Source organism: Tauraco erythrolophus, chromosome 17 (genome assembly GCF_009769465.1).
Source record: "Tauraco erythrolophus isolate bTauEry1 chromosome 17, bTauEry1.pri, whole genome shotgun sequence".
NCBI classification, from domain to species: Eukaryota; Metazoa; Chordata; class Aves; order Musophagiformes; family Musophagidae; genus Tauraco; species Tauraco erythrolophus.
In genome coordinates, this window is record NC_141481.1 from 4014768 (window position 1) to 4041672 (window position 26905).

General features: G+C 39.4%; 1 protein-coding gene, 1 long non-coding RNA gene and 1 other non-coding gene across 4 annotated transcripts in view; 1 reads left to right on the forward strand and 2 right to left on the reverse strand.

Annotated features, from left to right (window-relative positions):
• The first annotated feature begins 302 nt into the window (after positions 1-302).
• On the forward strand, positions 303-14976 carry LOC147527550 (uncharacterized). The gene is made up of 5 exons (XR_015222656.1): positions 303-539; positions 3770-3834; positions 4182-4251; positions 8073-8167; positions 14946-14976. It is a non-coding gene; the product is annotated as an uncharacterized LOC147527550 (long non-coding RNA).
• Positions 5354-5425, reverse strand: TRNAT-CGU (transfer RNA threonine (anticodon CGU)). The gene has a single exon. It is a non-coding gene; the product is annotated as a tRNA-Thr (tRNA).
• A 1186-nt stretch (positions 14977-16162) lies between the features above and the next one.
• MRTFB (myocardin related transcription factor B) overlaps positions 16163-26905 on the reverse strand; it is a 54153-nt gene continuing 43410 nt past the window's right edge. For both annotated transcript variants that reach the window (XM_009990708.2, XM_086622472.1), the window contains exons 10-15: positions 25266-26291; positions 23719-23874; positions 20624-20782; positions 20188-20325; positions 18620-18680; positions 16163-16708 (exon numbers count right to left, since the gene is read on the reverse strand). In XM_009990708.2, coding sequence (XP_009989010.2) covers positions 16170-16708; positions 18620-18680; positions 20188-20325; positions 20624-20782; positions 23719-23874; positions 25266-26291 — 2079 coding nt within the window. In that variant the 3' untranslated portion in view covers positions 16163-16169. The remainder of the gene's footprint in view (positions 16709-18619; positions 18681-20187; positions 20326-20623; positions 20783-23718; positions 23875-25265; positions 26292-26905) is intronic.

Genomic DNA, 26905 nt, shown 5'->3' on the forward strand with positions numbered 1-26905 from the left:
GGGATCCCGGGGAGAGGGTGCCGCTCGCCTGGCAGGTTCCCGTTCTTGAACGGAGACAGCCCTTCGGTCCTCGCTCCGAGCCGGCTCCTTCCGTTGGCAAAATCCTGACTCATTACATAAAAAGATCACCCTGCCAGGCGCCCAGAAACATTTCTTCATCACGGTCACGCCACAAGCTAAACAAGAGGCCACATCAAGGGGAGGGGGAGAGGGGGAAGCGGAGGGGAAAAAAAAAAAAAAAATCCAGAAGGTTTTTTTTTTCTTAAGATACCCTTCCTTTAAAAAAGAGGGGGGGGGGGGAAGTGCACGGGAAAAAAAAAAAAGAGCAGCCACCAGGAAATAACTAGAGAAGATTCACTCATTGTTGCCACAAAGACACCTCTCCCCTTCCCACTCCCTCTCCATGCTCGTTCCTCCAACAGTGCTACAAAGACGTGCAGTCTGCGCCGGGAGTTGCTGAACCTGAGCCGTGGGCTCCTCAACTCCGCGGGGGCCGTGCCAGGAGACCCGGGGCTCGGAGTCCTCCGAGAGTAGGTGTGGTGAGTCCAAGACCGTCCGAAAATTATTTTTTTTTCCTAGAAACTACCTCCAAATATAGTAACAGGGAAGGGGCATTCCTAGAAATTCGGGAGACGTCAGAAAGGGAAGATTTGTGAAATTCAGCTTCACTTCCTGCAGAGGGCTCCTAGCACAGGGGAAAAAAAAAAAAAAATCAAGTGAGCAATAAAGTGCTTTTCATGCTTCTCTGATCAGATAATGGTTAAAAAAAGAAGAATGGTAAAACACTTAACTCTCATTTCTCCACTATGATCTAGGAGTTTTATATGGGAAGAAAGCAAACAGTAACCCCCTTTCCTCGTGTTCTACTAATGTTTATAGATGTCTGTCTCCTGTATATACCTTCCCCCACGTCCTCCTCTCAGACCTATGCACACAGCAAATAGAAGGAACACGCATATGAGTAAAAAATGGGCCAAACGATAACCCTCTCATGTATCACCACTAATTAATGCTCGTGTCTTATTTTAAAGAGGCTTTCCGGTTGCATCGTTCTCCCTACCCTGATGTGAATAATTCATGTTGTTACTGTAGATGTGTGCACTGTTGTTACTTGCATGAACAGGAGTTTGTAGGTTGGCTTTTATTTAAGAGCCCCCAGTACTGAGAGCTGCTGAGCACTGTCAGTCCCCATTGACTTAATGGCATCTTAGGCTGTTAATTAATTCTGCTCAGCAGTTCACAGGATCAGGCCCTGACCAACAGATGTAAATCTGGACTTGCAGCAGACCCGCACACTGTCATGAACCACTGTTACTCCTCTCCTGTTTCCTGAATCTGTGTATTTGCTTTGTGCTTCTAACACCCAATCCTTCTTTAGTCGTATCTTTTTAAAAAAACCCACTATTTGATACATTTCATGGGAAGCAGCAATGAATGTTTGCAAAGCAGTAATGAGTGAAGATGTTATTACATGCTATTAATTATATAAAGATGTCAGTGCACTTGTAACAAAGCATTATTTATTCAGGAATAGCAAAGGTTGCTATAAAAACCACAATAGCCAGCTTTTTGGGGAAAGATAATAGATTTCAATATGTGCAACTCTTGCAGGTTAATTGAATTTCTGTAATGAAATTCTCCTCAGCCACATGAAATCCTTGGGTTTGTTCTCTGAATTTCATTATGACTTGCAGAGTCTTCTATGCCCCCAAATGAAACGCAATAAAAAGGCTGGAGTCTGGCTTTACTTCAGTGTTTCATAAACACATTTAATCAAACCTGAGTTACAGACACCTTGTCTATCTGCAGTTTTGAAGGGGAATTAGCAGAGTTCACCTGACAATCCGAAGTGTGCTTTGACTCCTAAGTATGCTTCAACTGTTACCACAGTGCTCAGTAAACAATTGCTTCAAAATACAGACCCAGCTCTCAGAGAGGTGCACCACAGTGTTTTGTCAACAATAATGCCTGGTTAGAAGTAGATTTATTTTAAGTAATCTCTTGGAATTGAAAAGGGCTCTAGTTAATTGCAAAAAGGCCTTTTTAAGCTGGCTGGCTCATTTATGGCACACCGCTCTCCTCTGCCTGTCACTCTCACTGCCTGAGTGAAAAAGTGAATGGCAGCTTCGAGTTCAGGATCTTGTGATCATTAAAAGAAATGTATGTGCTGTCCTCTGTTGGTCATACTGGTTGTCACATGTAAAATTCAATTAACTCAAAAAGGCAGCAAGAGACTCCGTTAAAATTACAAAAAGATGAAACTAAATTAAATTTGCTTCACCTTCCACGTTCACCAATAAGACTGCACGGTGTGAGGGATTTCTAAATCATTTCTGAAAAATGATGCGATGACAGATACTAGAAGCTGGATTAAGGAGAGGACTCATTTCAGATGACCCCGTTGTACAGATTCTGTCCTGGGATTCAGCCCCATCGGACTCTGGCTGCTGTCTTAACCCCTTGCTGTGGGCCACCCTCGCTGCTGTGCCCGGCGTGCTGGGTGACACGGGGAGCTGCAGCCTCCCTCCCGCTCCAGGGTTGGCCCTCGACGAGGCCGGGGTTGCAGAGGGGCTGCAGCGCTGCCAAGCCCATGGTGAGAAAGGAAGTTTCTAGATTAAATTTCACATCACATGGTCCAGTCTAGGGACAGGGCCATGTGTATCGGTTCGGGTAGTTTGTGCTGACTGTAATGCCTCATGTTGTGTGATGTGATGGCAACTTTGCAGCTTCTCAGAGCTCTGTAACTACGGCAGCTCAGGCTTTGCTGGGTACGTGTAACGCAGATCCTCACTTTACCACTCATGGTGTCCTTCTGTGAGTTGCGATGTGTAGGAACGCTGCTCAGTGTTGGTAAGCAGCAGTAGCGTGTCCACTTTGGTTCCTCATTTCAAGAAGAATATGGAGCAACTGGAGAAGATCTAGGGGACTGTAGCAAGCATGATTAGAGGTGTAGAAAACCTGACTTAAAGGAGAGATTTTTAGATTTGGGGATTGCGTTGTCTGGAAAGGAGAAAGCTGAAGGCAAATATAGTAACACTTTGAAAAAGGTTTGATGTGATGTGAATGAATCTATGTCATGGCAGTAAACCTGTGTGATATGTTAATTATTTCTACAGCTTAACTGCTACTGAGTTACCAATTTCTGGTCTGCACTAGCTTCTCTTTTGCTGTGATTTCACAGGTGGTTTTCTAATTACAAAATTAATTTCAAGTAAATAAAGACATGTCTTAAAATGTTATTTAGCAGAATTATTATAATGCTAATAATTTACCAAACCGTAAGTTCTATCTGCAAACTATGGAAAAACAGGCTCTGTATTACGTAATTTCTCTATGTGTCACATAACACAGACTCGCAGGCCTCAAACCATTGTTATGTGGGTGAGACGCAGCCACAGCTCTCGTGCATCCCTGCCTTAGTCTGATAAACATATTTCTAAAAAACAAGCAAGAATTTATGAAAGCATTACTCATCACAGGCACAGTGGCTCCTCTCCAGGTTTATTCTTGAGGTTGTAGTAACAGAAAGCAGTACTTATCAGGTACATATTTTGTCCTTGAGTTTGATTTTTATATCTAGTTTTGAAAACCCTCTTATGAAAGCAGCTTCAGGGACATGGCTGTTCCTCACTGTCCTTCACATCTGTGAGTAAAAACGTCTAAGAAAGGAGAAACCAATTTAGAACATTTTTGGTTGTAGCTTTGTCTGTGCTCTGTGCTGAAACTGTCACTGCTCAAAATCAATAATTTACATTTTTCTTCTCTCTAGGGAGACTGGGCAGTGTTCTCACAGATTTCATACTAGAAATTTCAAGTTCAAAAAAGAGCTGGAAGGTATGCACTATGATTTCCTCTCTGCTGATGCTTCATCAAAGTTATGCCAAATTTGCTAAAGACCAGTTCTGGAGACTTGTGAATATTGACAGTAAACTAAGTGCAAAAAATATAGATTTTCATTGCATGTAATTAATACAGTCAGATAATCTTGATAACACTAAATCTGTGAAAAAAAAGCACCTTATATAGAATAAATGGTTACAGCCCTTCTTTAAATCAAAATACAACTTGAATTTGACCTACCAACAGAATTTACGTGTTTTAAAAGACTTTACATAATCTAGTGTAAACAGTTAGTGACAGTTCTTTTTGTTCATCCAAGAATTGTCCAATTTTGATTCCAGACAACAGTGGTGCAGAATATGAGAGGAAGATTTGTCAGGAAGAAAACAAAACTGTGTGGACTAATCGAAGGTCAGTGAAACTTCAGATGGTGAGCACGTACCAAACACAATTCAATAAAGGTTTCTGTCCGTTTGCAGTGCTGTTATATTTACACTGTTAGGATGGTTTTAAGTGCTGGCAGCCCTTTGACTGGGGGGGGGGGGGGGGGGGGGGGTGACAGGTCCCATCAGTGTTCCCGAGCTGGACTTCCCAGCTGCTTGTGATCCTGCTGGACCAGTTGTGTCTGCAGTACCTGGTGTTTGCTTGTGCTTGGAGATGGGTGAGCATGGCACATCTCCTGTTGATGTAACAAACCCACCCTTGACTTACCTGTTTTCAATATGACAGTTTGTGGTTTTTTTTAATTTAAAAAAACAGAAAATGTACAGTGAACGCTCACCAGACTGCAAAGAATCCTTCTAAGTGGTTAGTGACACCGAGGAAGAGACCTTATGTTTTACTGGCCAGCAGACAGAACTAAATTAATAATGACATGAGTTACGGGAGGGGGAACATTGAAAAGAACAGATTGATCTTGGTGGCTGCAGCATGTGGAGAACATCTTTTCAAACAAGAGTTTGCAGAGGCTCCGCTTGTTCCTCCCAGGAATTAATCGATGCCGTGGTGGGTGGCAGCACGTGCTTCGAGGCCGCTGTGCGGGACGTGGTGTGACAGGGCTTCCCCCCGGCTGCGGTGGGATCTGTTCCTTGAGCGTGTGCGACTGTCGCCTGCTGTCGCTGCTCGGCTTTGCGCTCAGGGCTGGGCCCCGCGGAGGGCGGGCTGAAGGATGTTCGTTGGCGCAAACGCGGAGAGAGGCTCGGGCAGGTGGTGTAGCGCGGGGCTGACTGATGGAGCCGCGGGAGGAGCGGGGCGTTCGCCACGTCGCTTTGTTCCGGCCGCTGCACCGGTGCTGCGGGTCACGTAATTTGTGCTCCTTACGGGAAATCAAACGCCGCCAGGCGCGCAGCCGGTGCTGGGTGCTGTCCCGGGCCCCGAGCCCCGCGGGGCCGTGCCATTTCGCCCCCTCAGGAGCGCCACCGTTCAGCGCGGCCCGGTGCATTCTCCGTTCGACCCGGCTGTCCCGCGCCGTCTTCCCCTAAAAAGGATCGGGGAAGCTCCCGCCAACGCGCCAAGGCACGGACGGGGTTCGAACCCGTGATCTTCGGTTTACGAGACCGACGCCTTACCACTTGGCCACCGCGCCTGCGTTAACAGCTCCTCCCGACGCCCATCTATCGCTGGCGCCACTCCCGCGCGACGGCCGCCCTCGCCTATCGCGCGCCCGCGGCGGGCGGCCGCCCCCGCCACGCCCCCGCGGCCCGCCGCGTGCGCCTGCGCCCGCACCTGGCGGCAAGCGGGCGCGCGGCCGTTCCTCACTCAGGCGCGGCGGGAGCGGCGGGAGGCGCCCGCTCGGTGCGTGTCGCGATGTGTGTGGGAAGGGCCGCGGAAAGCCCCTCCGCCCGCGGGAGCGGGGAGGTGCTGCCCCGCCCGGCTGTGCAGGCGTCCCGCGGCGCGCCCGGCGAGTCGCCGGGGGTGTCGGCCCCGGAGGGCGGCCGGGCCGGGCGCGGGCTGCGGCGGCAGAGAGGCGTTCCCCGGCGGGGCTGTGGAGCCGCGGCTGCCGGGGCGCAGCAAAAGCCTTGCCGAACGATGGCACTCACGTTTAGATCAGAAAACGTGCCGAAAGCGGTGTAGTCTTCCTCAGGCAGGAAGGAACAGCTTAGAGAGGAGGGGGAAAAGCGGGAATAAAACTTTCCTCTTCTGAGAAGAGAAGCAGAAATGCAAAACGCTGGGATGATTAAATGGTAAATATTAAATTAAACTCACAAAGTTCCTGGTACTTGCTCCTTATAAAAAAAAATAGTGTTGTGAAATGCAGAAAAGATACTAAAGTACGTATTTTTCTACATTTGGTCTCCTGGGTATTTACAAATGTGACCTGCAAACAAAGCTTTTAGTTTTCATTTACTGTTCATTGTAGTGATCTCTTTAAATTTGCTATGAAACTTTTGCCGGACACCCAAGTTGTATCCCAGCTTCCTAGATGAAAAGGATTTTGTTTATGTTGACCTGTTGGGGATACTGATCCCAGCTATGATCGGTTTGGTTTTGTTTTGTTGTGTTTTGTTTTGTTTTGTTTTTGTGGAAGAGGCACGTTAACAGAGGTACCTTTGTAAAGGTTGAGATCAGAGTTACTAATTTGGTGGTGGTGTAATGCAAACGTGTTAAAAGATTAGTATATGTGTATCCTTTTGGGATGTTCTTTGAACTGTTATCAGGAAAACTAAAGCCTCATGGCTTGACTGTATGAACAAATTTCAGTTCTTTAAAAGTTGCCATTTGCCAGCCTCTCCGTGGTAACTCCATGTGTGCCTCTGTTTCAGCAAACAGAGCAATTTGAATTGGCTTCACTCGCAGTGAAAGGCATCTAATTTAAATTACCTTACTTACCCGTGTTGTGTTTGTTGCTACTCTGGGAAAGCTGTCCGAAGGTGCTTCGTTCTGTTTTTCCAGTCCTTATGGGCATAACTGGTGACCTGGCAAACCCAAACACTTGCTGGAGTTTATCTGCTACTCTTGTTCATCACTAGCTTCAAAGGACATACCCTCATCTGGACTATGGAAAGCTGGAATAGTACTGTTGTATTCTGCTTTTGTCTTAATCATTGTGATCACTGCAGCACTTCAAAAGTGTGATGATGTGTGGGCGTGGGAACTGCCGCACTCAACTCTCACACCTTAACTTTTACGATAAGGAGTGATCTCAGAGGGCCAGTTATCTGAGCTGACTGAAGAAGAATTACTCCTAGTATTACCAAGGTGGCAGCTGGAAGGAGTTAAGAGTTTAATAAATCGTTTGACTGATGTCCTTCCATTTCTGGCCTACTAGCTTGTGAGGAAATAGGCTCTTTTATGTGCCATACTTGCCAGTTGTAACTTGTCATCACGGTTCCTGTGCAGCTCACATCTGTGTTTGTTTTACTCATGTTTTTTGTGTCTTTGTGAGCTGAGCAGTAATTCTGTGATGGAAGAAAGCAGAGAGGACTATTTGAATTGTGTGTGGAATTCATGAGTTGTAACTCTTCAAATACACTACATTTTAAATAAATATATTCCATTGTCATCAGAAATAGTATTTAATGTTAAAGCAGCTTTTAATGCTAAAGTTCTTCCTTAACTGTATGGGGAGATTGAAAGTTCAGTTTGAAATCATAAAGATCTTCTGAGTAGATTAAGAGGAAATACTTGATTTGGTTTAAAAAAAATGCCTACTCTTTGAGCCTAGCTTCCTCAATGCAACTGGGAAAAATGTTGCTATCTAAACAAAGTGCTGTTGAATGGTGAGCTGATTTATCAAAACAAAGTTTTTATAACTAAAAATGTAAATTTGATTTTAAAATGTGTAATTGCCTGCAGTTTCTTTTGTCTTCGTTACCCTTGTTTGAGTTCCGTGTGAAAGCCCTTATTTTTTATGCTGAATCCTCCTTACGCAGTGTTTTCTTCTGACAAAATGTTTTTCAAAACACAACATGAATTTCCTAAAGGAAAGTCTTTAGAAGACTTCAATGCTGAAAAGATAATGCCAGAGATTTTGTTGGAAGGAGAAGATAATCACCAGATTTTTTTTCTTCCTTCTCTAAGCCTCCATCTTACGAGATGGAGGTGTTGCTTTAAGAGAGGGCTTTGATGTCTGTTTTAACATACAAAACTAGGCCTTTCTACAAATCTCCCTGACTCCTTTGAAGAGATACGCGGGAACAGTCATATTCATGCAGAATTTGTGCAACTGTATAACTTTGTCTTAGCCATATGAAAGAATGTTTCTGTTCACTATTTTAACTTTTAATCAACAGCAGTTGTCTTGGAGAGATAAAAGAATGACGCGGTGTTACAGGAGAGTGGCCCAGCACAGCGGTCCTTGTTCTGCAGAGAAGACTGGAGACTCCAGGTGATTTTTTTTATGTGAAGGGAAATATTTCTTGGAGTTACTCTGTAGATTTATGAACAAACACTTAAAGGAAAAAAAAAACCCTCTGTCTCAGATGCTCCTCTAATTTGTTACTTTGATTCTCTTTTAGGAAGGTCTCAGTGGGGTGGTAGACTGTAGTTTAGAGTGTGGGAAATGCGTGTGACTTCTTTGCTATCAGGCAAATATCTCTGACTTGAGGCAAATATTCTAAGAAATAATGTCATTCTTTAGCAACATTTGTATAATACACAACAAGGTAATAGGCAGGAGTATATAGCATTTAATATTGTACAGAGTAAAGACAAATGTGATGATGGCCATTTATAGAATATGGTTTAATACATTCAGGGTTTATTGAAAACCAGAGTTAGGCTTGTGGAAGAAGTTCATTCAGCATAATCTCAAGCTTCATCAGTCCTTCTTGTCTTGGTGTTTACATCATGATACTAATATGAACACAGTGTGGGGGGGAGAGTTATATGTTTACATTTCTTGGTCTTTGTGAAACAATCAAAATCCCAAATTGCCAGTTGGCACCAAAACAAATGCTTTGTCTCTGATATATTCTGACTAGAAATTCCGTAATGCACAAACGCATCGTCAAAAAGTGCTGTGCTTATTTTGCAGTGTTTGTGTTTGGTGTGTGAAATCAGAAGGTAAGTTTCTGGCACACACAGTGTACAAACTTTTGTAATGGTTAAAGTTCATAAAGAAAAGGTATATTAAGAAACTTACAAAGCATATTAGTAAGTTTTAATTTGTTAAGTTTTATGGGTAGTACTTACTGGTTTATGGGGTTTGTAATACTTGGCTGAGTTCTGATGTCATCAGTGTAGAACAAATTTTAATAAGGAAAGGTGGGTGCTCTAGTATGGGGACTGCCTCCACAAGAGGAAATATAATAGTAAATATTTAAATGAAGCAGCTTCATCATGAAAAGAAGCTTTGTGGATATTGAACAGCTCATAGCTCGTTCTTCTGAAGAAATGCATAGAAGTGTTCTAGAACACAAGCTGAGCAGAATACAAAATGCAAATACGAAATCCTACAATCCAGCACATCTTGAAAACCTTGGAAGAATTCAGGAAAGTTATGAATGAGAGTGGGTGTAATCTCGTCTACATCAGATATAATTTTCTAATATTTTTTTTGCCTTATTATAGTTCTGAAATATCCCTTAATTTCTCACATAAGTCTTTTGTACTTGTTTTTTTTACAAATTCTTTTTTATTATTAGAGAATTATAGGTGGCCTCTATTCAGAAAAATGTGGTACAAACACTATTTACTTTCTTGTTAAATTCAAGACTAGTACTCTAAGTATAAAAAAGAACTGCAGTACTTTGTAGCTCGTAAGAATGCCCATGTGAACTTAGTCGGGATTAGCTCTGTATCTGTGACAAGGTCACTCAATTAGGAGCAGAAGTGTGCATTGCAAGGTGAAATACACTCAGTAACCTGCAACAATACTTTAATAGTTTTTGACTTCACTCTGAGGCCTTACAGGTCCATTTGCATAAGTGAACAAAGCGTTGCATTTGACTCACAAATGGGGTTAAACGATCTGGGGAATATTCAGAAGTTTGCCTGATCCAACAGGCACAGCTTTCTAAGAGATGTATCTATGGAGCCTGATCCGAGCCACTCAGTGGAACCATTCCACCAGTCTGCTCCAGGGTAGCCACATGCTTGAGGTTCACAACAGGAACATGCACCTCTCTGGAATGCCTCGGTTATTCTATGTTTTGAGTTGCCTTTTTCTCTTCCCTGAAAAAAATTCACCTGGTGCGAGGAAGAAACTCTAGGTTTTTCCTTCTTTTTGATGCTGGCACTGTGAGTCAGAACAACGTTAGAGCCCCCTCTCTTGCTGTTCCTTTTATATGTGACTTGTGTTGCAGCTTGATCCCCTCTCCACTAACAGAGTGTGGACTAATCCAAGAGATAGAGAATTTTGCTAGAGACTCGACTCTCTGTGGTTGACAAAATATGTACTAGAATCACACTACGTTTTCCCAAGTCTTACCACAGCATCTGGAGTTTTGATCAATTTTTCTTTTTGACGGGGATGGGTTTAAACTAGTGCTTGTTCAGTGATCTCTTTAGTACTCCTAAAGAGTCGTACATGGTCAGTGCATGCATTGTGTAACTGCAAGTCCTCTCTTGTGCTAGATGTTAGAAGACTTTTTAAATGAGGTGTTTTTCTCTGGTGAAAAAGAACAAGGAATGTCTAAAATTACTTAACGTGTCTCTGTAGTTGTCAGTACACTGTCAGAGCTGATTAGGTTTGTGCAGTTAACACACACATGGTTACTCTCCGAGTAGCATAGGAAAAGCACTCCCTTCCAAACTGTTCATACCTTCTAAAAAGTACTGTGGCAGGATAGGGGGTTCTTGGAAGCTTAGGTTTTTAAGATTGGGCTGAGTCAAAGAAACAGTCATTTTTCAGTGAACTAGTTAGTAGCTGAGGGGACACACGCTGAACCCGAGCAGCTGCATGTCATGAAAATATGGTGACAAATTACAAAATAAGGACTGTATGGCTTATGAGTTCCTAAAAAGGTCATGGATTACAATTGTTTTAATTTTTATGAAGCCACTTCATTTGAAATATATTGAAGAATATCACATGTATATTCTACCTGTGTGTTATTTAAGATGCATGCACAAGTGTAACTATTAGGATTATTTTTTTTTAATGACAAAAGTACTGAAGAGTCTAGGTTCTCACCCTACCTTTTCTTGAGAAAAGAATAAAAAACAGGAAATGAATTAATATAATAGTATTGCTTAAAAAAAAAATTGTTCAAACCCAAACAAAATCTGTATTCTTACAGATCTTGGCTCTGATTTTGAACACATACCATCATTCCTTTGGAGTTTATTCTTATTCCTTTTTGTGAGAAAGGTACTTAGAACATAGGCCAAACGTTTCTGACTCATAAGAGTCAGAATTTTTTCTGTTTATTAATGGTATTTTTCATTTTTAAGTAGTAAGCATGGACAAATGAACACAGTTTTCCTTTTTTATTTGAGACACTTAGCAAAAATGCTGAAATATCAAACATTTCTTCAGTAGCTACAATATTGCCACTATGTACAAAATATTTGATAAATGTAGTACACATATAAAAATACAGTATGCATTACATATATACAGTACAATGTGCAAAACATATGGCATTCAAACATGGAATTGATTTTAGGGGTGCAAACAGCAAATACAAAGGCATCATGGTTTCTTATAGAAAGGCAACACATAAACTGACGCCCTGATTGCCATAATTTGCGTTTAGTAAAGTAGTGCTTAAATGAAGAGGGCCCCAGAGGCAGGTGTCTATCTTCTTCTTTTCACAAAATGAGATGCTAAGACATAATTATGAATATGAAAATAAGAAGAGAAACACATGCTGGGGTTAGCGTTATTTCTACTGCAAGCAGTACTGTGAAGAAAAATCTTATCTGGAAAAAAGCCTGTGCTATTACTTAATACAAATCTCTCAAACAACAAATCTGTACTGTTAAACATCAAAAACAGCTTTGAAAATATCTACATCCTTAGTTTTAAAAAAGTATGGATAATACTTTGGGGGATTTAATGTCCTATGCTTCAAAATACAAAGTGCCTCCTTTGGCAATATAAATGGCAATGCTTTGGTTCCCATTTAAATTTTTATACTATAATAATTTATTTTAGGCTGTCTTTTGAATATCTGAGCTGTGTTTTTTATAAAAATAGTGTGATTATATAGTTATTAGCCATTCCCTGCTTTTTATTGAGAAATTGCTCTCATAACTAGAACGGCTTTTTTGGCTAGACTTGTACAAATACATTTATGCACTTTCAACATAAAAAGTCTTTATATTTAGTGTTGGACACTACAGAATGATGTAGGTGTCTCTTTTTTGCACTTCACATTTATTCCTAGCAAACTGGTGTAAAAGGAATATTTGAGATTACTTCAGGTTTTAATGGATGCTCTTTATTGGCCATGTATATACTATATGTGACTCCATTCCACGTATCTCACATAAAACACCATCTGTAGCATGGCCTAGAAGTCATCCAAAGGCAATTTAATAGACCACAATATGAAGAGTTTCAAGGGAACATTTACTAGAGATAAGTGGAAGAAATTTGTTTTCCAGTTTTAATGGAATTTGCTTTAAGTCTTTAACACACTGAAGATGCCATCCAAATAATAACTGTTTACAGTGGTGAGCTTTACTGTGCTTTGATGACGTAATGCCCTTCCAGTTGAATGTACTCTCTGATTGCATTTTCTCTGCCTTGAGAACAGTTCAGCAGCTTGTGCTCGGCTTCCAATTAGGTGCCTACACTTTTTAGGAGTCTGAATGTTTGAGAATTATAGAACATAAAAGTTGAATATCGGAACTTCTATTTTGATCACCTGCTGCCTTGAGCATAACTCCTGTTGGTGGATTTAGAAATATCTTGGAAAGAAATTTCGGTATTAAGTAGTGATTCTTGCAAAAAGCTGTGGCCTCAGCTTTTTAAAGGTCTGATTCTGCAAGCCCACGTTGCTGGATTAGACTCTCCATTTCTGTAGAGAACAACTACCATAAATTCATTTTATTCTCAGAGAGAACTGCTAAATTTATGACAATGATTTCTTAATGATTTATAAACAAACTGATTTTTAAACAAAATTTTGCCTGTAAACTTACTTGCCTTAACTAATGCTGAATGGCACTAAAAGTGCAACAAATACCATTTCTGTATTAAACACAGGATGTGACTCCTCTTGATTAACATTAGCCTTGTAAAACATATGTCTGAGCTCTCTCCACGTCTCTAAGTGTAAACACCAACTTTTCATTTTCACACTGATAAAATGGTATTCTTAATTACTTTGAAGGATCTACTAACAGCACATTTGACAGGGTGTGTTCTGTTAGCATACTGCAGCCATTAAATGGCAAATTTAGTGCCAGTGCATTCCTTTGCAAGTGTTCTCTTAATGAGAAATATTCAGTTCTGTACAGTCAAACTGCACAGTCATGATTAAATTGCTAAGATGTATTGTATTTATGTTACAAAAGTTGTCATGTAAAACATGCACACACAAAAGTCTAAGCAAAAACTATTTCTGCCATAACAGGCATATATAACTATGGCAAATATATCACATTTCAGAACAAAGTCTAAAGCAAACCATTATATATAAGGTTTAATACACAATTCTGAAATGTACAAAAAAGTAATCACACATTCCCTACACTAGAATATTTGTACTTCAAGAACTAAAATGATCCCTTATTTTTTTTTCATTTTTTTTTCCAAATAGACTTTTAGAGTAGAAAGCTATACTGTACTGATAACAACACATCTCAACTGTTTGGGTTTATTTCTGCACATAGATTCCTATGGATTAGTTAACATTCTACACTGCCAATAAGGATAGTTTTGTAGCAAGATGACTTTGCCAGTTTTAAGCTCTATTTACATGCACATCAAAAATGACAGTACAGTTACTCTAGGTTAATTTGCCTCTAAAACTACTTTACTTGTCTCTTCTTGAATCAGAAGGCAGGGTCAAAAAGGGGTGACTGACCACACATATGTGGTATGATGTCTGGTGTGTGACACAATAAATTGACAGTACTGCAGAACACTAAATTTCAAAGTTGTTCCTATCAGACCAAGAGTCATTAATTCTTATTCTTGTAACAGCTGAGGGCACTGAGTATCTCAGAGTATTGGCTCCCAAAATAACATGCTGAAAGGAATGCAAGAAGTCAAATGTATCTGTTCAAAGTTACTGAAGAGTCCTATACCATCAAAATTTAAGGCAAACACTCCACGTGTAATATGGTGCTCAAGTACTGTAGGCACAGCAAGAAGGAACAAGGAAATATGTCTTTCAGCGTCATCTTTTGTTGTGAAAATCTCTATAGATTGTTTTTCTGTAATTAGTTTCAGATTAAAGTAAATCCTGGCCTGTAAAACTATTGAAGATACATAATGATTTAAAGTGCTGGTAACTGATATGACACAAACATGTAATGCCAGGTTAAACCCTGAATCAATGATATAATCCAATATTTTATCTGAAGTCAATGGAATCCTGTAATATTAGTAAACCAGACTGCGTTGTTATCTGGGGACATAAATTTGCCGTTAATTCCACCACATTTTCTGACAAAAGTATTTTGTTCAATATTAACATGATTGTGTTGTGGTTTTCTTTTTTTTTTTTTTTTTAAATGTGATAGAGGTTGCTAAATAGTTAACAGCTACTTTCTGTTGTCATTATTTCTTTGATAAATGATATGATTTGATATGATTCTATATATCATTAGTTTAAGTAAGCAAAAGCTTCAGGGCATTTTTTCATTGGTTCCTACAAAACTTTATTTTTGAAGGTTGGTGGTGAGGAAGGAATTCTGCAATGAGATCAGTTTTCAGACTAGAAAACATTTCCATGGTTCGGGAAATAAGGGACTGTTTCTTTTTATCTTAATTTAGGAATTCCCTAATAGGAAATAATTCCAATTTTATGTTTGATTATCAGCCTTCATCATCTATGGCAACATTTAACAGCTATTACCTGAGAGACAACCACAGAATTTCAGATTATTTTACTTCTATTTGCATTTTTTGTTTGTTTGTTTGTCCAACTGCTTTCATGATAGACTCTGGGGAAAAAAAAACCAAACAAACAACTAAGGGCTTTAAAAAATATTTTCATGTGCTTGCTGTGAGGTTAGAGCTTAATTTTTGCTATTATCTGTTTCAGGTCCAAAATATGCCTTCTTATCACAAACCAGTACATCCTGATCCTGCTATTTAGATTTTCACTGAACAGCTTCTCTGTTTAGCTTCCCTGATGTTATGTAGTGTTCAATTTTTCCATGTAGTATGAAAAGCTGTTCAATTGATAAAGTATCTATTAAGAAATGGCGGTTGTCCTGTCAGTACTGTCCTTTGCAACTCAGCCTGATCCTACAAACATCTTTTATTGAGGGCATTGGGACTATTCTTGCATAGATGCTCGCAGGATCACAGTGCACAACAGCATTAATTAAACTTTTCTACTTCCTCAAACCGTTCTAATATGCTGAGATAATGGATTAAATGATCTAACAAATATCCTCAAACACAAAGTAAATTAGGATATTTATTGTTTCCATTATAGTAATCTCTTGTTTGAAGACCACTGTTCCCCTCTGTTCACAAAAATAAGCTATACAAATTTAAAAGAGTATACAAATAACTGTCTGATATACACATTAAAACTTAGCTATTAGATCCAGAGCATTGCTATAGAAAATTCAGTGTTCTCAATATTACCTGGTGTAGCTACAGTGGATTTCTTGCAGTTACACTTAATATCCCTTTGGATGCAGTTAAAATCTTCCCTCATGATTAAAGAATGGAGGAAGAGTTTTAAAAACCACAAAACCAAAATATAAAAACAACTTTAACAAATTAAGAGACTAGATATATGAAACTTCACTGAACCAGCCAGTGCTTCCACTTGACTTTGCTCTCAGAATTCATTTTGAACCTGGCTCAGGCTGTCCACAGGAACAATGAAGTGCAGTGATACCTCACCCTCCCCCAAACATGTGCTCACTGTGTCAATACAGACAGTTAAAATCTCACTTTTTCTTCTCTAAGTTTAGCCATGTCATGTTGCTCATTTAAACATTATGAAGACAGAGATATAAATCCATTCTTAAATATTTGTGATGCATTTACCTTGGGGTACTTCTAATCAGTAAGTACAATCATTGGTTCTTGACTTGTGAAATACAGCTTTCAGAGGGCCCTGACCTGCATTCCTGATAGGAGCATAAAGTAATTCACTGTTGTAAACTTGAAAATCAAAAAGGAATTACCTTCAAGCATTTGCTCTTCCAAACATTACTGTCTTAATTTATCTTAACTGCAATCAGAATGGTATAATAATGGACCTCTGCTGTAAAGAGACTTGCAAGTCGTTGTCATTGGCTAAAGCTTAATCCCAGTGCAACTGTAGATCTTGTGGATCTAGAAAGTCAGTGGAAAACACGCTGGGGGCAGTAGAACTGAGAGGTGTGAGTCCAGATGAGGAGCTGGGCATTGTAATGTCTAGCCATTCCATATTGTCCAAATTTGTATCAGGAAGGTCAAGAGACAGACAAGAATTATTACTGGTAAACTGTGGGTCAGATGTTTCCATTGGTGAATGAGAGTGATCTAAAATGCTGGAGTGATTAAGCAGATCATTCTGGAGGTCTTCAATTAATGAAAATGATTCTCTGTCCTCATTACTGCTTGTCAGTTGAGGAATTTCATTACCTGATGGTAAAGTTCCATCCAAGAGGGCTTCAAGTTGGTTTTCCAAACTTACAGACAAGCTGGTTGTTGGTTCTAAGGACACAGGAGGAGGGGCCATTTGGATTTGTGGCGGTGGGCGGGATATCACTGTATTCACTGGCATTGTAGTGATGTTGGCTGTCACTGGTCTCATTTTAGAAATGGGAGATGGTTCCTCCTTTATTGGAAGGGAAATCTCTGTAATAAAAAAACCGCTCACTATTGATTTCAGAAAATATAACAACATATATCCTCAGGCTTACAACTTCCAACCCTTTTGTGCCCACTTTGAGATGCATCCACAGTGAACTCAATGGAGTAAGAGTCATTTTGCTGTTCTGATAATATAAACACTGCATACATCAGACTATGTCAGGTACTCTATGAACAACAAAGCATTTTACAACAAGTTCCAGAGTTCTGCTTTCAGTCATACTTCAGCCAATTAGAGTGTTTATATTGAAGAAAAAAGGAACAATTTTCTAGATGTTAGCTTTACCTCCTTCATGTTCATAGTTCTTCTGACTAATCAGAGTACCTGAACCAATTTTCAGTTCCATCTCTGTTTAGTAGTGTGTCTACCTTGATGAATTAGAGTCTAAGAGATCAGTTCATGTGATTAGGATGCATTTATTCCTGATCCTAGAACCTAAAACTACTCTTCTGTCAAAAAGTTCCATGTAAGATAATGGCAGTAACAATAAAAGGAAAGAAAGTAAGTTCCAGTTGATTATTATATGCGAATGGAGTCCAAAAATAAGATTAGACAGACAAGAATATGTAAACAAATCCTCTAGCACAGATGATTTTTCTGCCAGCAAAAATATACTTGACAATATATTTTGCACCAGTTTTCCAAGCAAAACCCACATCTTAAAACCTGTAAGAGCATTTATTACAATGATTGCTTAGTAAAATCAAAGCAGTACTAAACAGATCCTTTTACTTTCTTGAAGTACAGTAATAAACTAAAATTTTTTCAGTGTAGAACTTGCTTACATAACTGCAAGGGCCCTGAACGTTTTACTTTGTTTCTCATAAAGATGACAAGGAAACGTTTGTTTTTTTATGGCAACTTCGAAATATGGAGCAGTTGTTACCTTTAAGATCAAAAAGGTTTAGTAACTAACACTTGAGGCAAATACTTAAGTAGGCACACTAGTGTTCCAGAGGTAGAACTTCTTCAAACTACTCATGCCATATTTTAATAAAAGCACTGAAAGTGTTTTTTAATTTAGCTTGAGTTGTTCACTGCACAGGTCACTTATCTCAGTCTGTCATTGTCTATTCCATTTTCTGCAGCTGACTCTGCGATTTGCTTCGAAAAAGAGAAAATACTTCAATGTTTAGAATATGGCTAAAATCCTCTAGTGGCCCCCAATCAGTCACTTGTGTCGTAGCATTCGCTGCTGTCAAGATCCTACATGACAGTAGTACCAAACATTAAGTTAACTGAACCACTTGGCACCAGAGCATTTCCCAGTATTGTAATGGTTTCTTCGTCTGCAAAGCCTAATTATGCCTGAAAGCTGCCTTCTTTTGCTGCTAAGTTACTTTGTATATTACTTTAGTTATTTCAGTTCCTTTCTGATAGTCCCCTTATGTTAACTGATGCAGAAAGCTGTCATTCATTAATGTCTCTATGTAGTCATACATTCTTTTTCCAGTAATGTCTCTTTGATGCTTAGAGTTGATAATACATGGTTATATTTAATGAAATTTTAGTATCAGCACACTTTAAGTCTTACCGTATGCTATTTTTTTGTATAATTTCAAACACATTATATGGACTTGCTCAACATTTCTGATTTTGATAAAAATACATCTGTGCTAACCTAAGGTGTTATTTTAATAATTTGAATGCTGTGTGGATTATTGCAAAGGTCAGCCTGGGATAATTTACAGCAGAGAAGTTCCACAGTAGGTTGTAAATGTTTTCTTTAATAGATAATTATTGCAAACTTTCGAAAATACTAGTTTCATTCAGGCTGGATAGCTGCTACCTCCTCTCTCCGGAAGAATCCTCTCCTTTCATTCCTTTGATTATAGCACTGAGTTTTTATTATCAGCATTTAAATCTCTACATCACCCAGATGTCAATTAGCTTACCTCCGCTCTTGATGAGAATATCAAAAAGATCATCCATCTGCTGACTGTGCGCACTGGAGATCTGTAGTGCATGAGAAAAGGGTTACTCTTTTTCATGTAGTGTTTTGTCCTAAGCTGATTGATCCTAGCTTCTCTCAATAGTACATAAGTACTACCAAGAATAAAATTTTTCATACAAAACTGCCAATCTAGAAAACAGAGAAATAGTTTGGAGAGACCCTTGTAGTCCCTGTGGTCAGTTTCAGGACAAAGGAACAGGGAAAAATCTGAAAAGCAAGACAAAGATTTCATGAACACAACCAAGAAGAGAGGTACAAAAAACTAGGGATAAGAAGGAGAATTACTAACCCTGTTTTGTACCAGGGTAAGTATCTGGAATAACTGCAGAACTTTGTGGGGTGACCCTGAATCACTTTCTCTCAGAGATATCCTGTGAACAGCTACTAGCTAAGATGCATTTTGTCAGGTATGTGGGTTTTTTTGTTTGTTTGAGTTTTGTTGGTTGTGGTTTTGTTTTTGGTTTTTTTCCCAATCTGCAGATTCACCTTTTCTTTTTTAAAAAGGGGGGAAGAGCTTTCATCAACTGTTTATCTGTTTTAAACAACCATCTCCCCAATATCTGAACCTTAAGCAAAAGGTAACAAAACCCCCACAAACCCCTTCTTTCAAAAATGGTCTAAGAAAAGTGGAGACTTTTATGATGATCTCAAGACTGAAATAATGTTTTAAAACACTGGTTATATTCCAGAGATAGGAAGTAATTTGTCATTAGAAGATCTCGCTCGTGAAAAGAAGTCAGTGGAGAGGCACTTCACTGACTGGTAGTCATAGAGTTATGTAAGAAGACCTGTGTGCCTTCACTGTAAGGAGGTCTCACACATGCCAGGAACATATGAAATGGCGTTAGGTACTCATGCTTCTGCCTGAGCATCTGCCATCACAAAACCAGCAACCAACACTAAGTCGCTACAAGGCTTTATCTTTTGGGATAGTTCTGAAACACATGAGGTTAGGGATGCTCATTAGTTTTGTTAGCAACTTTCCTCCAACGTGAAGGGTATCATGGTAAACTGACAGAGCACTCTGTAGGATTATTCATCAAGCTCACTAAATATAGATTCTTTTCAAGCAAGCACCTATGCTCAGGTATATGTATGTTTGCCTAAGTGTGTATAAGCACACTCACACACATTCTCCTCAAGTTTACTCACTTTGGAAAACATGCATATATGAATATATTTTCTCTCTTCTAAGTCTGAAGTTTCAACATCATACATCCTTGAAACAAGTCAGTTGAAGGCTAGTTATTGTTAAGTAGCAATAGCAGCATTATCCCAATTATATATCACCAGCTGGATACTGTAAGACTTATTTACATGTCTGTTGCTTTAATTAAAAGGATCATGAAACAGGGGTCCTGTAGTTAAATGCAGCTATGAAAATATTAATAGGGTATGTTAGAAAATCTTGACACCAAAACCTTGAAATAAGCAATGGCTTTGATATTTCTAAAAAAAAAAAAAAAAAAAAAAAAGTTTTTAATAGATTAAACAGGAGAAAATAACTACCTCACGGTGTGACGTCTGAATGTTGCGAGTCTGTTTTATGGCCTCTTCATAACGAGGAGGATCTTTTGTCTTGGATACTGTGTTGTTAAAGAGGGATTGCTGAACAATATAAGGCTGGTCTTGAGATGGAGAGCCAGGCTGCAGGAAATAAAAAAAAAAATGACTAAACAATGCATTTTACTGAATTCAAGGTGTATCAAGTTCTACAGATTATCTTTTTTTGTCGTACCAATCCACATATATACAAATAACAGCACAGGTGATCAGAGGGATAAAATAATAGTTTCTTTCTCTCTCACACACACATATATGCATGATTAAAATCTACAAAACATTCTTCCTCCTTGAGTGAACTGTAGTATGTGCAGAGTCACATGTTATTTAAGAATAGTAATATAAAACTGAGCTTTATGGAATATTGTTGGGCGAATCTTACCTTACTAGGAGTAGCAGGTCCATTCTGCACAGAGGGAACCTGATTACCACCAGTGTGAATGTTAGTGTTTGATGTTTTATTAATAAAAGGTTGTGAAGTTGTTGTAACTGGTGCAGTCTGATAGGAAAATACTGTATTTGACGTGGTAGGTGGAAAAACCTGTAAAGGATTAATATATCAGTCTTAGGTTGTGGGGTTTTTTTCTAAAAGAAAAATAAAATTAGATAAATGTCATTAAGTTTAAGACTTTTCTTTTTTTTTTAAATACTTGCTTGCTTAAATTCCCTACTAAGGGAATGTTATTTGTACTGATTTTTCCCTCCAGTGGAATAATCTGTAAATCTAGAACAATTACTCTTTGAAAGAAACTTTGTGCTGTGATGTGCTTTCATTCATCACTGATAACTAAAAATATTTTCCAGGAAGCATGAGGATAGTGTAATACAATTTTTCTAAAATACATTCAGAAGTATGGAACAGTTTAATACAGTACGCATGATTTCCCCACCTAGTGGACAGTCGATAAAATTAACTTATTTCTGGCCTGATACAAACTAGTGTATGTATCCACACTTGTCCTATGCTGCCTGTTTTACGACAGAGTGGTTTGGTTTGTGTCAAATAGTTCTAATTTCTTTTAACTACAGATATCTATGAGTAGTGAGGGAGAGGCAAAAGATATAACTCATGAAGTTGGTTATCAACTGTAAATTTGGTTACTGGTATTTAAACTTCTTATTTTTTCAACTGATAGTCTGTACACTCATTGCATATGATTCCAAGCAGTATCCTACTTCTCATATTTTTAAGTTAAAGGGAGAGGAAGAGCTATGAATGTTATGAGTGTGTAAGACTGTTCTTTTAAATTCAGTATCACTCCCAGATACCTTTATGACAAAGATGTGATAAGTCTTAGATCAGGGATGGAGATAAAGCTAGGATAAACTTTGTGGAGTACGGTCTGAACACCAAATTAAGTCTGCTGTGAGAGGGCTTAATACAGGTTTTTTGTTAGCCACCTGGATCATCTGTGTGAAAACTGTTGTACTTTCCAGCTGTCTACCACTGAGGAGAATGGCTGTGGAGATGTCTCCTTACTACGGAATGAACTGAAGAACAAGGGCCATGTGGTAGCTAGAATGTGAAAAGACACCTCAAGTGTGCAGGAGAAAAATAAATGGAATAATCAGCTGGTTTACATAAAAATCTGACCTACTTGAGAAACTCCACATGGATTCAAGGGGAAACTGGTTCTGGAAAACAACTATTTATGGAGGTGATCAGTATTAGGAGGACCAACTTCACTAAAAAGTATTAGATTAATAAGTAGCATTAGTCACTCACAGTTCATTAGCTCAATCTGCGTGTGAAATATCTAAGCCTCATGAGATGCAAACAGCAGACAGGTAGATCTAATGCTGAATGCATGAAGACTGTCCTGATCTGTTGTATCACATCAGTGTTTTACATTCTGATGTAAAAACCAGTGCAGTTACGCTGCCCGGTTTCCCATGTGAAAAACGGCAGTAGATGAGTGAAAAACCAGCGAGGACAGGCAGACTGTTCAGCTCCAGGATAGCCAGATGCAGAGTGAAGTCTGCTGGGAACTATGTGGTCTCCATGACAACTGATCCGAATAGAGGGAAAGACCAGAGGGTACTACAATTCTTGGTTATCTCCTGCAGTCATTTCAAGGAACTTCTAGCCAGCAAAGGAAGCAGACTGCTAGTCTCTGGCACAAGTACATGCTGCCAGATGACTGGGAGCTGTCGAATTAAAAAGGTAAGGTTTAGCCCCTCACCAAATCCCAGAGAACCTGGGTGAAATCTGCCTTTTGTGTATGTGTCAGTTGTGACTGCTGTAGGATAACCTCAATGTCCATGAAATGAAACAGACAGAACAAGCAGTCTGAAGAGCAGTGATGCTCATTTAGTTGTGTTCCCCTCTATTAGCCAGCTGTCTAGAGAATGGCAGGGCATAATCGTACATCTTCTAAGAGAAATTCTTATCTGGAAGAAGAGGCTCAGCAGAAGCAGATTAGAGGACAATGCATAGGTAGAAGCCCCAGATCACATCAGAACATGGCGTTTATGATGCACTTTTGTAAACTGAAATACAAACTTTGAAAGCAGAGAATTTTCTAACAGTTATGTAACATACTGTAAAAATTACCCTCTCCATCTTGAAATATCAGTTGTTTCTGAATTATCCTTTCCTTGGGGCAGGCTGATAAACCTTGTTTCCCTAAGTGATAGGAGCCTTAGTCTCAGTAGCACTGATAAGGAAGCAATAAAGGTCCAAAACCAATCTCCGAGTTCCTAATAATAGAGGTCAGCCTGAAAGAGGCTCAAAAGAGGAGGAAGCCTTTTCTTTTGTGATGACTGGTGCTGAGGGGTGGTATCAGTTATCATATGAACATGACTGGATTGGCACTCACACCAGTGCTGATCAACATCTGTTTTGGAATGGGAAATTTCAGAGCTGATCGTTTTGGGTAGGGAGGAAGAGAAAGATCTCTCTTTGAATCATTCCCTGCACTCCCCAGGAAGAGGTGTATTGTAGGTATGGTGGGGTTTTGACTCACTGGAATTGCTATCCTCAGTATCCGAGTCCATAGCTTTCTTCTTAAGTAAGGATGAAATCAACAAGGAAAGTAGGAAAACTAAAAGGAACTCCTATAGAAGAATGAATCCCTGAAGCCATAGGTAAAAGCTTTCTCTTAAGAACTGCCTACAAGAATCTTCCATTTTGAGCCAGTGGCAATAAGAGAAACTGAGTGGAATACCTGGTATACCACTTGTGCCAAGCATGACAAAGAATGTAGTAAGAGTAGTGCCAAAGGAGTACAATTAAGATAAAAAGTCTTTAGCCTTATGTATTTATTTGCAACTGAAAAATAAAGTCCTGCATGGACTAAAATTTTGGAAAGAGAAGGAGTTACAAGCCCATTGTATCCCATAGAAAAACAGAGTAGAGGGATGTTAGGTGACTTGATCATTATATATCACCAAGATGACACATAAAAGATTCTAAAAGCACTGCCTAGAATTAGATTATACAACTGTTTATCTTAATGCTTATTGCTGTCCACAAACCTTTCTGATTTGTTGGGTCTGACCAAGTGCATGCTGCGTGATGGTATTTTGTTGTGACTGTGGAGTATGCATCTGTGGTGCTGTCTGGACCAGGCCAGAGGAAGAAGTAGGACCAGGTATTTGTGATGGGGTCTGTATTCCAGCTTGTGATTGAGCCTAAAGGATGAAGATAAAATATTTGCATTATCATATCTCATAGTAAATCACATCAGGTAAAAATCTATTGCATAGATTATGCAGAATAGAAATAGCCTGTATTCTGGGAAGGAGGAGCATGAACTGTGTACAGGAGACAAAATTTTTACTCTGGTACTGGTGACTTCCCTGCTAACAGGTAGTGTTTATTTTGCCAACAGAGTTTAAGAAAGATAAAGACAAACTGGAGAGGGTCCAGCAGAGAGCAATGAAAATGGTAAGAGAGAGAGAAAGCATAACCAGCAAGAAAGGACTGTTAAGAACTGGGTTTGAGTAACCAGAAAGACAAAACTGATGATGCAAGAAAAAGGTTGTTTTTAAGAAGATCATAGTAGTTTTTAGTGGCCACTGAAAAGCAAAAGCACTTCAGGAAAGAAATTTTAGCTGGTAGTTAGGAAAGCTTTCTGCAGTATCAGTGAAGTGAAATATCAGGACAAGCTGCTTAAGGTCGTTACAGAAATCTAGCAAGATTTTAGACAAAGATCTGTCTGGGTGCATAGCTACCAGGAACAGCTCTTGCACTGCAGACTGTGGGGCCCATCCTCATCAGAATCTTACAGCCCTCATTAAGTATTGCTAAACGCGATGGTGCACATGCTAGCACCAAAGCCCAGGCCCGCAACATGCCACAACAGCCAAGTACATGCCGGAGACGAAAGAATACTTTGCTGGCACAATAACCATGTGCCTAGCAGGGGATTTCATCTAGCTATGTCCCAGGAATGCCACTGGGAAGTATATGTTTAATTCTACCTTAGACCAGCAGGTTAAACTGTTTCAAGCTTGGTCATTACTCTTATACCTCTTCACTTATAACCTATTTTGGTTTATGCTGCATTTATTCACAGTGATACTACCTATAATCAGCCTAGAAATAATATTTGTGTGACCACGGTTTCTTTTTATAACCCCACTGGAGCTCTACAACCTAGCATTCACATTTTTAGATATAATAAGCCATCACCACACAAGGAAATTCAAACACGCGTTTTGCAAACAGGTATACTTCAAAACAAAGCACTGGGTTTGCAGCTCTCTATTACAATTTGGTGTTAACAAAATGGTGGCATATGCTGATATAAATCAAAACCAACTGTGCATGCAGGCAGAACATGGTAAGACAATTACTTTTCAGGAAAGAGTACCTGGGAATAAAAGTCACAAAGAAAGCAAGTACTAGAAGAAGCTATAAAGAGATTGGCTCTTAAGTTTTTCTACTCTTTTCCCTAAAGCAGCAATAGGCTAAGCCTGATTTTTAAGTTAATCTTACAAGCAGCATATTTACTTATTTATACTAAATTATACACATAGTGCCATGCAGTTTACATGACGAAAAATGAACACACCCATACCTGCAACTTTATATTTCCAACTGGTAGCTGCACTGCAGTGGTAGAATTCGGTCCCTGGATAGACAGAGGAAGGAGCAGCTGTGCAGTTCCTTGGGTAGTTAATAACGCTTGAGGTTGGGCAACAACTGCAGTTTGCGGCTGCCTCTGAGGATTAACATAAAACTGAGAAATGGCATTCTGAGGTTCAGCTTTGGCCACAGGTATCTCCTGCTTGATAACAACTGCCTTTTTGGCAACTGGATTCTGACCACTAGTATATACCGTCTGTCCTAAAGCATGACTAGCTACAGGTACAGATTGACTCGTACTAGAGCAGTCAGCAAGAGCAGTCTCATCTTTGACAGCAGCACTGAATTGCTTCTGTTCCAAAGCAGCTGAGTTACCAGAAGCCTGAGACTGTTGCTGTTGTCCCCGTTTTTCAACCTCAAGTTGCATTTTCAGTACTTCCACAAGTTTTTGCTCTTGTTCCAGTTTCCTTTTGAGCTCTTCGATCTGCTTTTCTTTTTCTTGAAGCTTGCGGTCCTTTTCTGCTACATCAAACTCCACAGTTGAGATGCTTCCACTACTGCGATTCTGATTATCATCACTGATATTTGCTCTTAGTGGCGAAGTACTTAAGAACTGGGATGGTGACATCATGGTCATAATTTCTGTGAAAGTATCTGCCATACTAGTATCATCTGTGCTTAGACTAGATTGTTCTGAAGGAGAGGGAGATATGGGCAAAGGAGAGCTGATGTTCTCAGTGTTTACCACTTTGCAGCCAGGTCCGGTGGATGTCTTTTCTGGAGGAAAGCTGGATATCGTGTTAGCCACCGGTTTATTTAGTGTTGCAACAGGAAACGCCACAGTCACTTCCCCAGTGTTACCTGTGGCCCCAGTAGAAGTGGTTACAGTAACAGAGCTAGTAGTAGCAACCCCATTGTTATTAAGGTCTTGATAGGGTTTCAGACGCTCAATAAGATCTGTTTTTGTTCCAGACACTGGTAATCCCCTCAGTTTCAACTCCATTTTAAGCTCCGCTACCTGAAATAAAATAAAGCACAATAGTAAAAAAATTAAATATTACAACTTACTTACACACAGTCTACCTTATTACATTTCAGTAAGAAAAATTATTTTTCAGCATATTTGCTAGTTACTACACCTCTGGGTTCTGACAGCGTACACGATATGCACGTGCATTTCTGTGACCTGCTACTTATTTCACTGTTTAAGTGGCCAAAACCTTAGTAGCAGTCAGTTATTGTACAGTGAATAGTAGCAAAGTTATGCTGATTTTTCATAAATTTTCAAAATGGGAAAATGAACATACAGCTCCAACCCTTTGTTACACCATCAAGACAGATCTATTTCTGAGAAATTTTATCAGGTTGGTTGGATGATTCATTAGACCCATCCAACACAAAAGGCTCGCTCTTTAATTAGCAACTGAACAGTTACAGCTATGTGTCATCTGGGTTTCTTTTACAAACACTTTCTGATAGAAAAACGTTCTCATTTTTCCAATAAGCTTACAGACAAAGCGAAGTGCAAATGTTTTAAGTGTAAATTAATTCTGTGCTTCAAAATATCAATTAAAAAAGAACAGTCATAATGAATAGCTTCTGTTTATGATATACATACACTGCACCTAACTG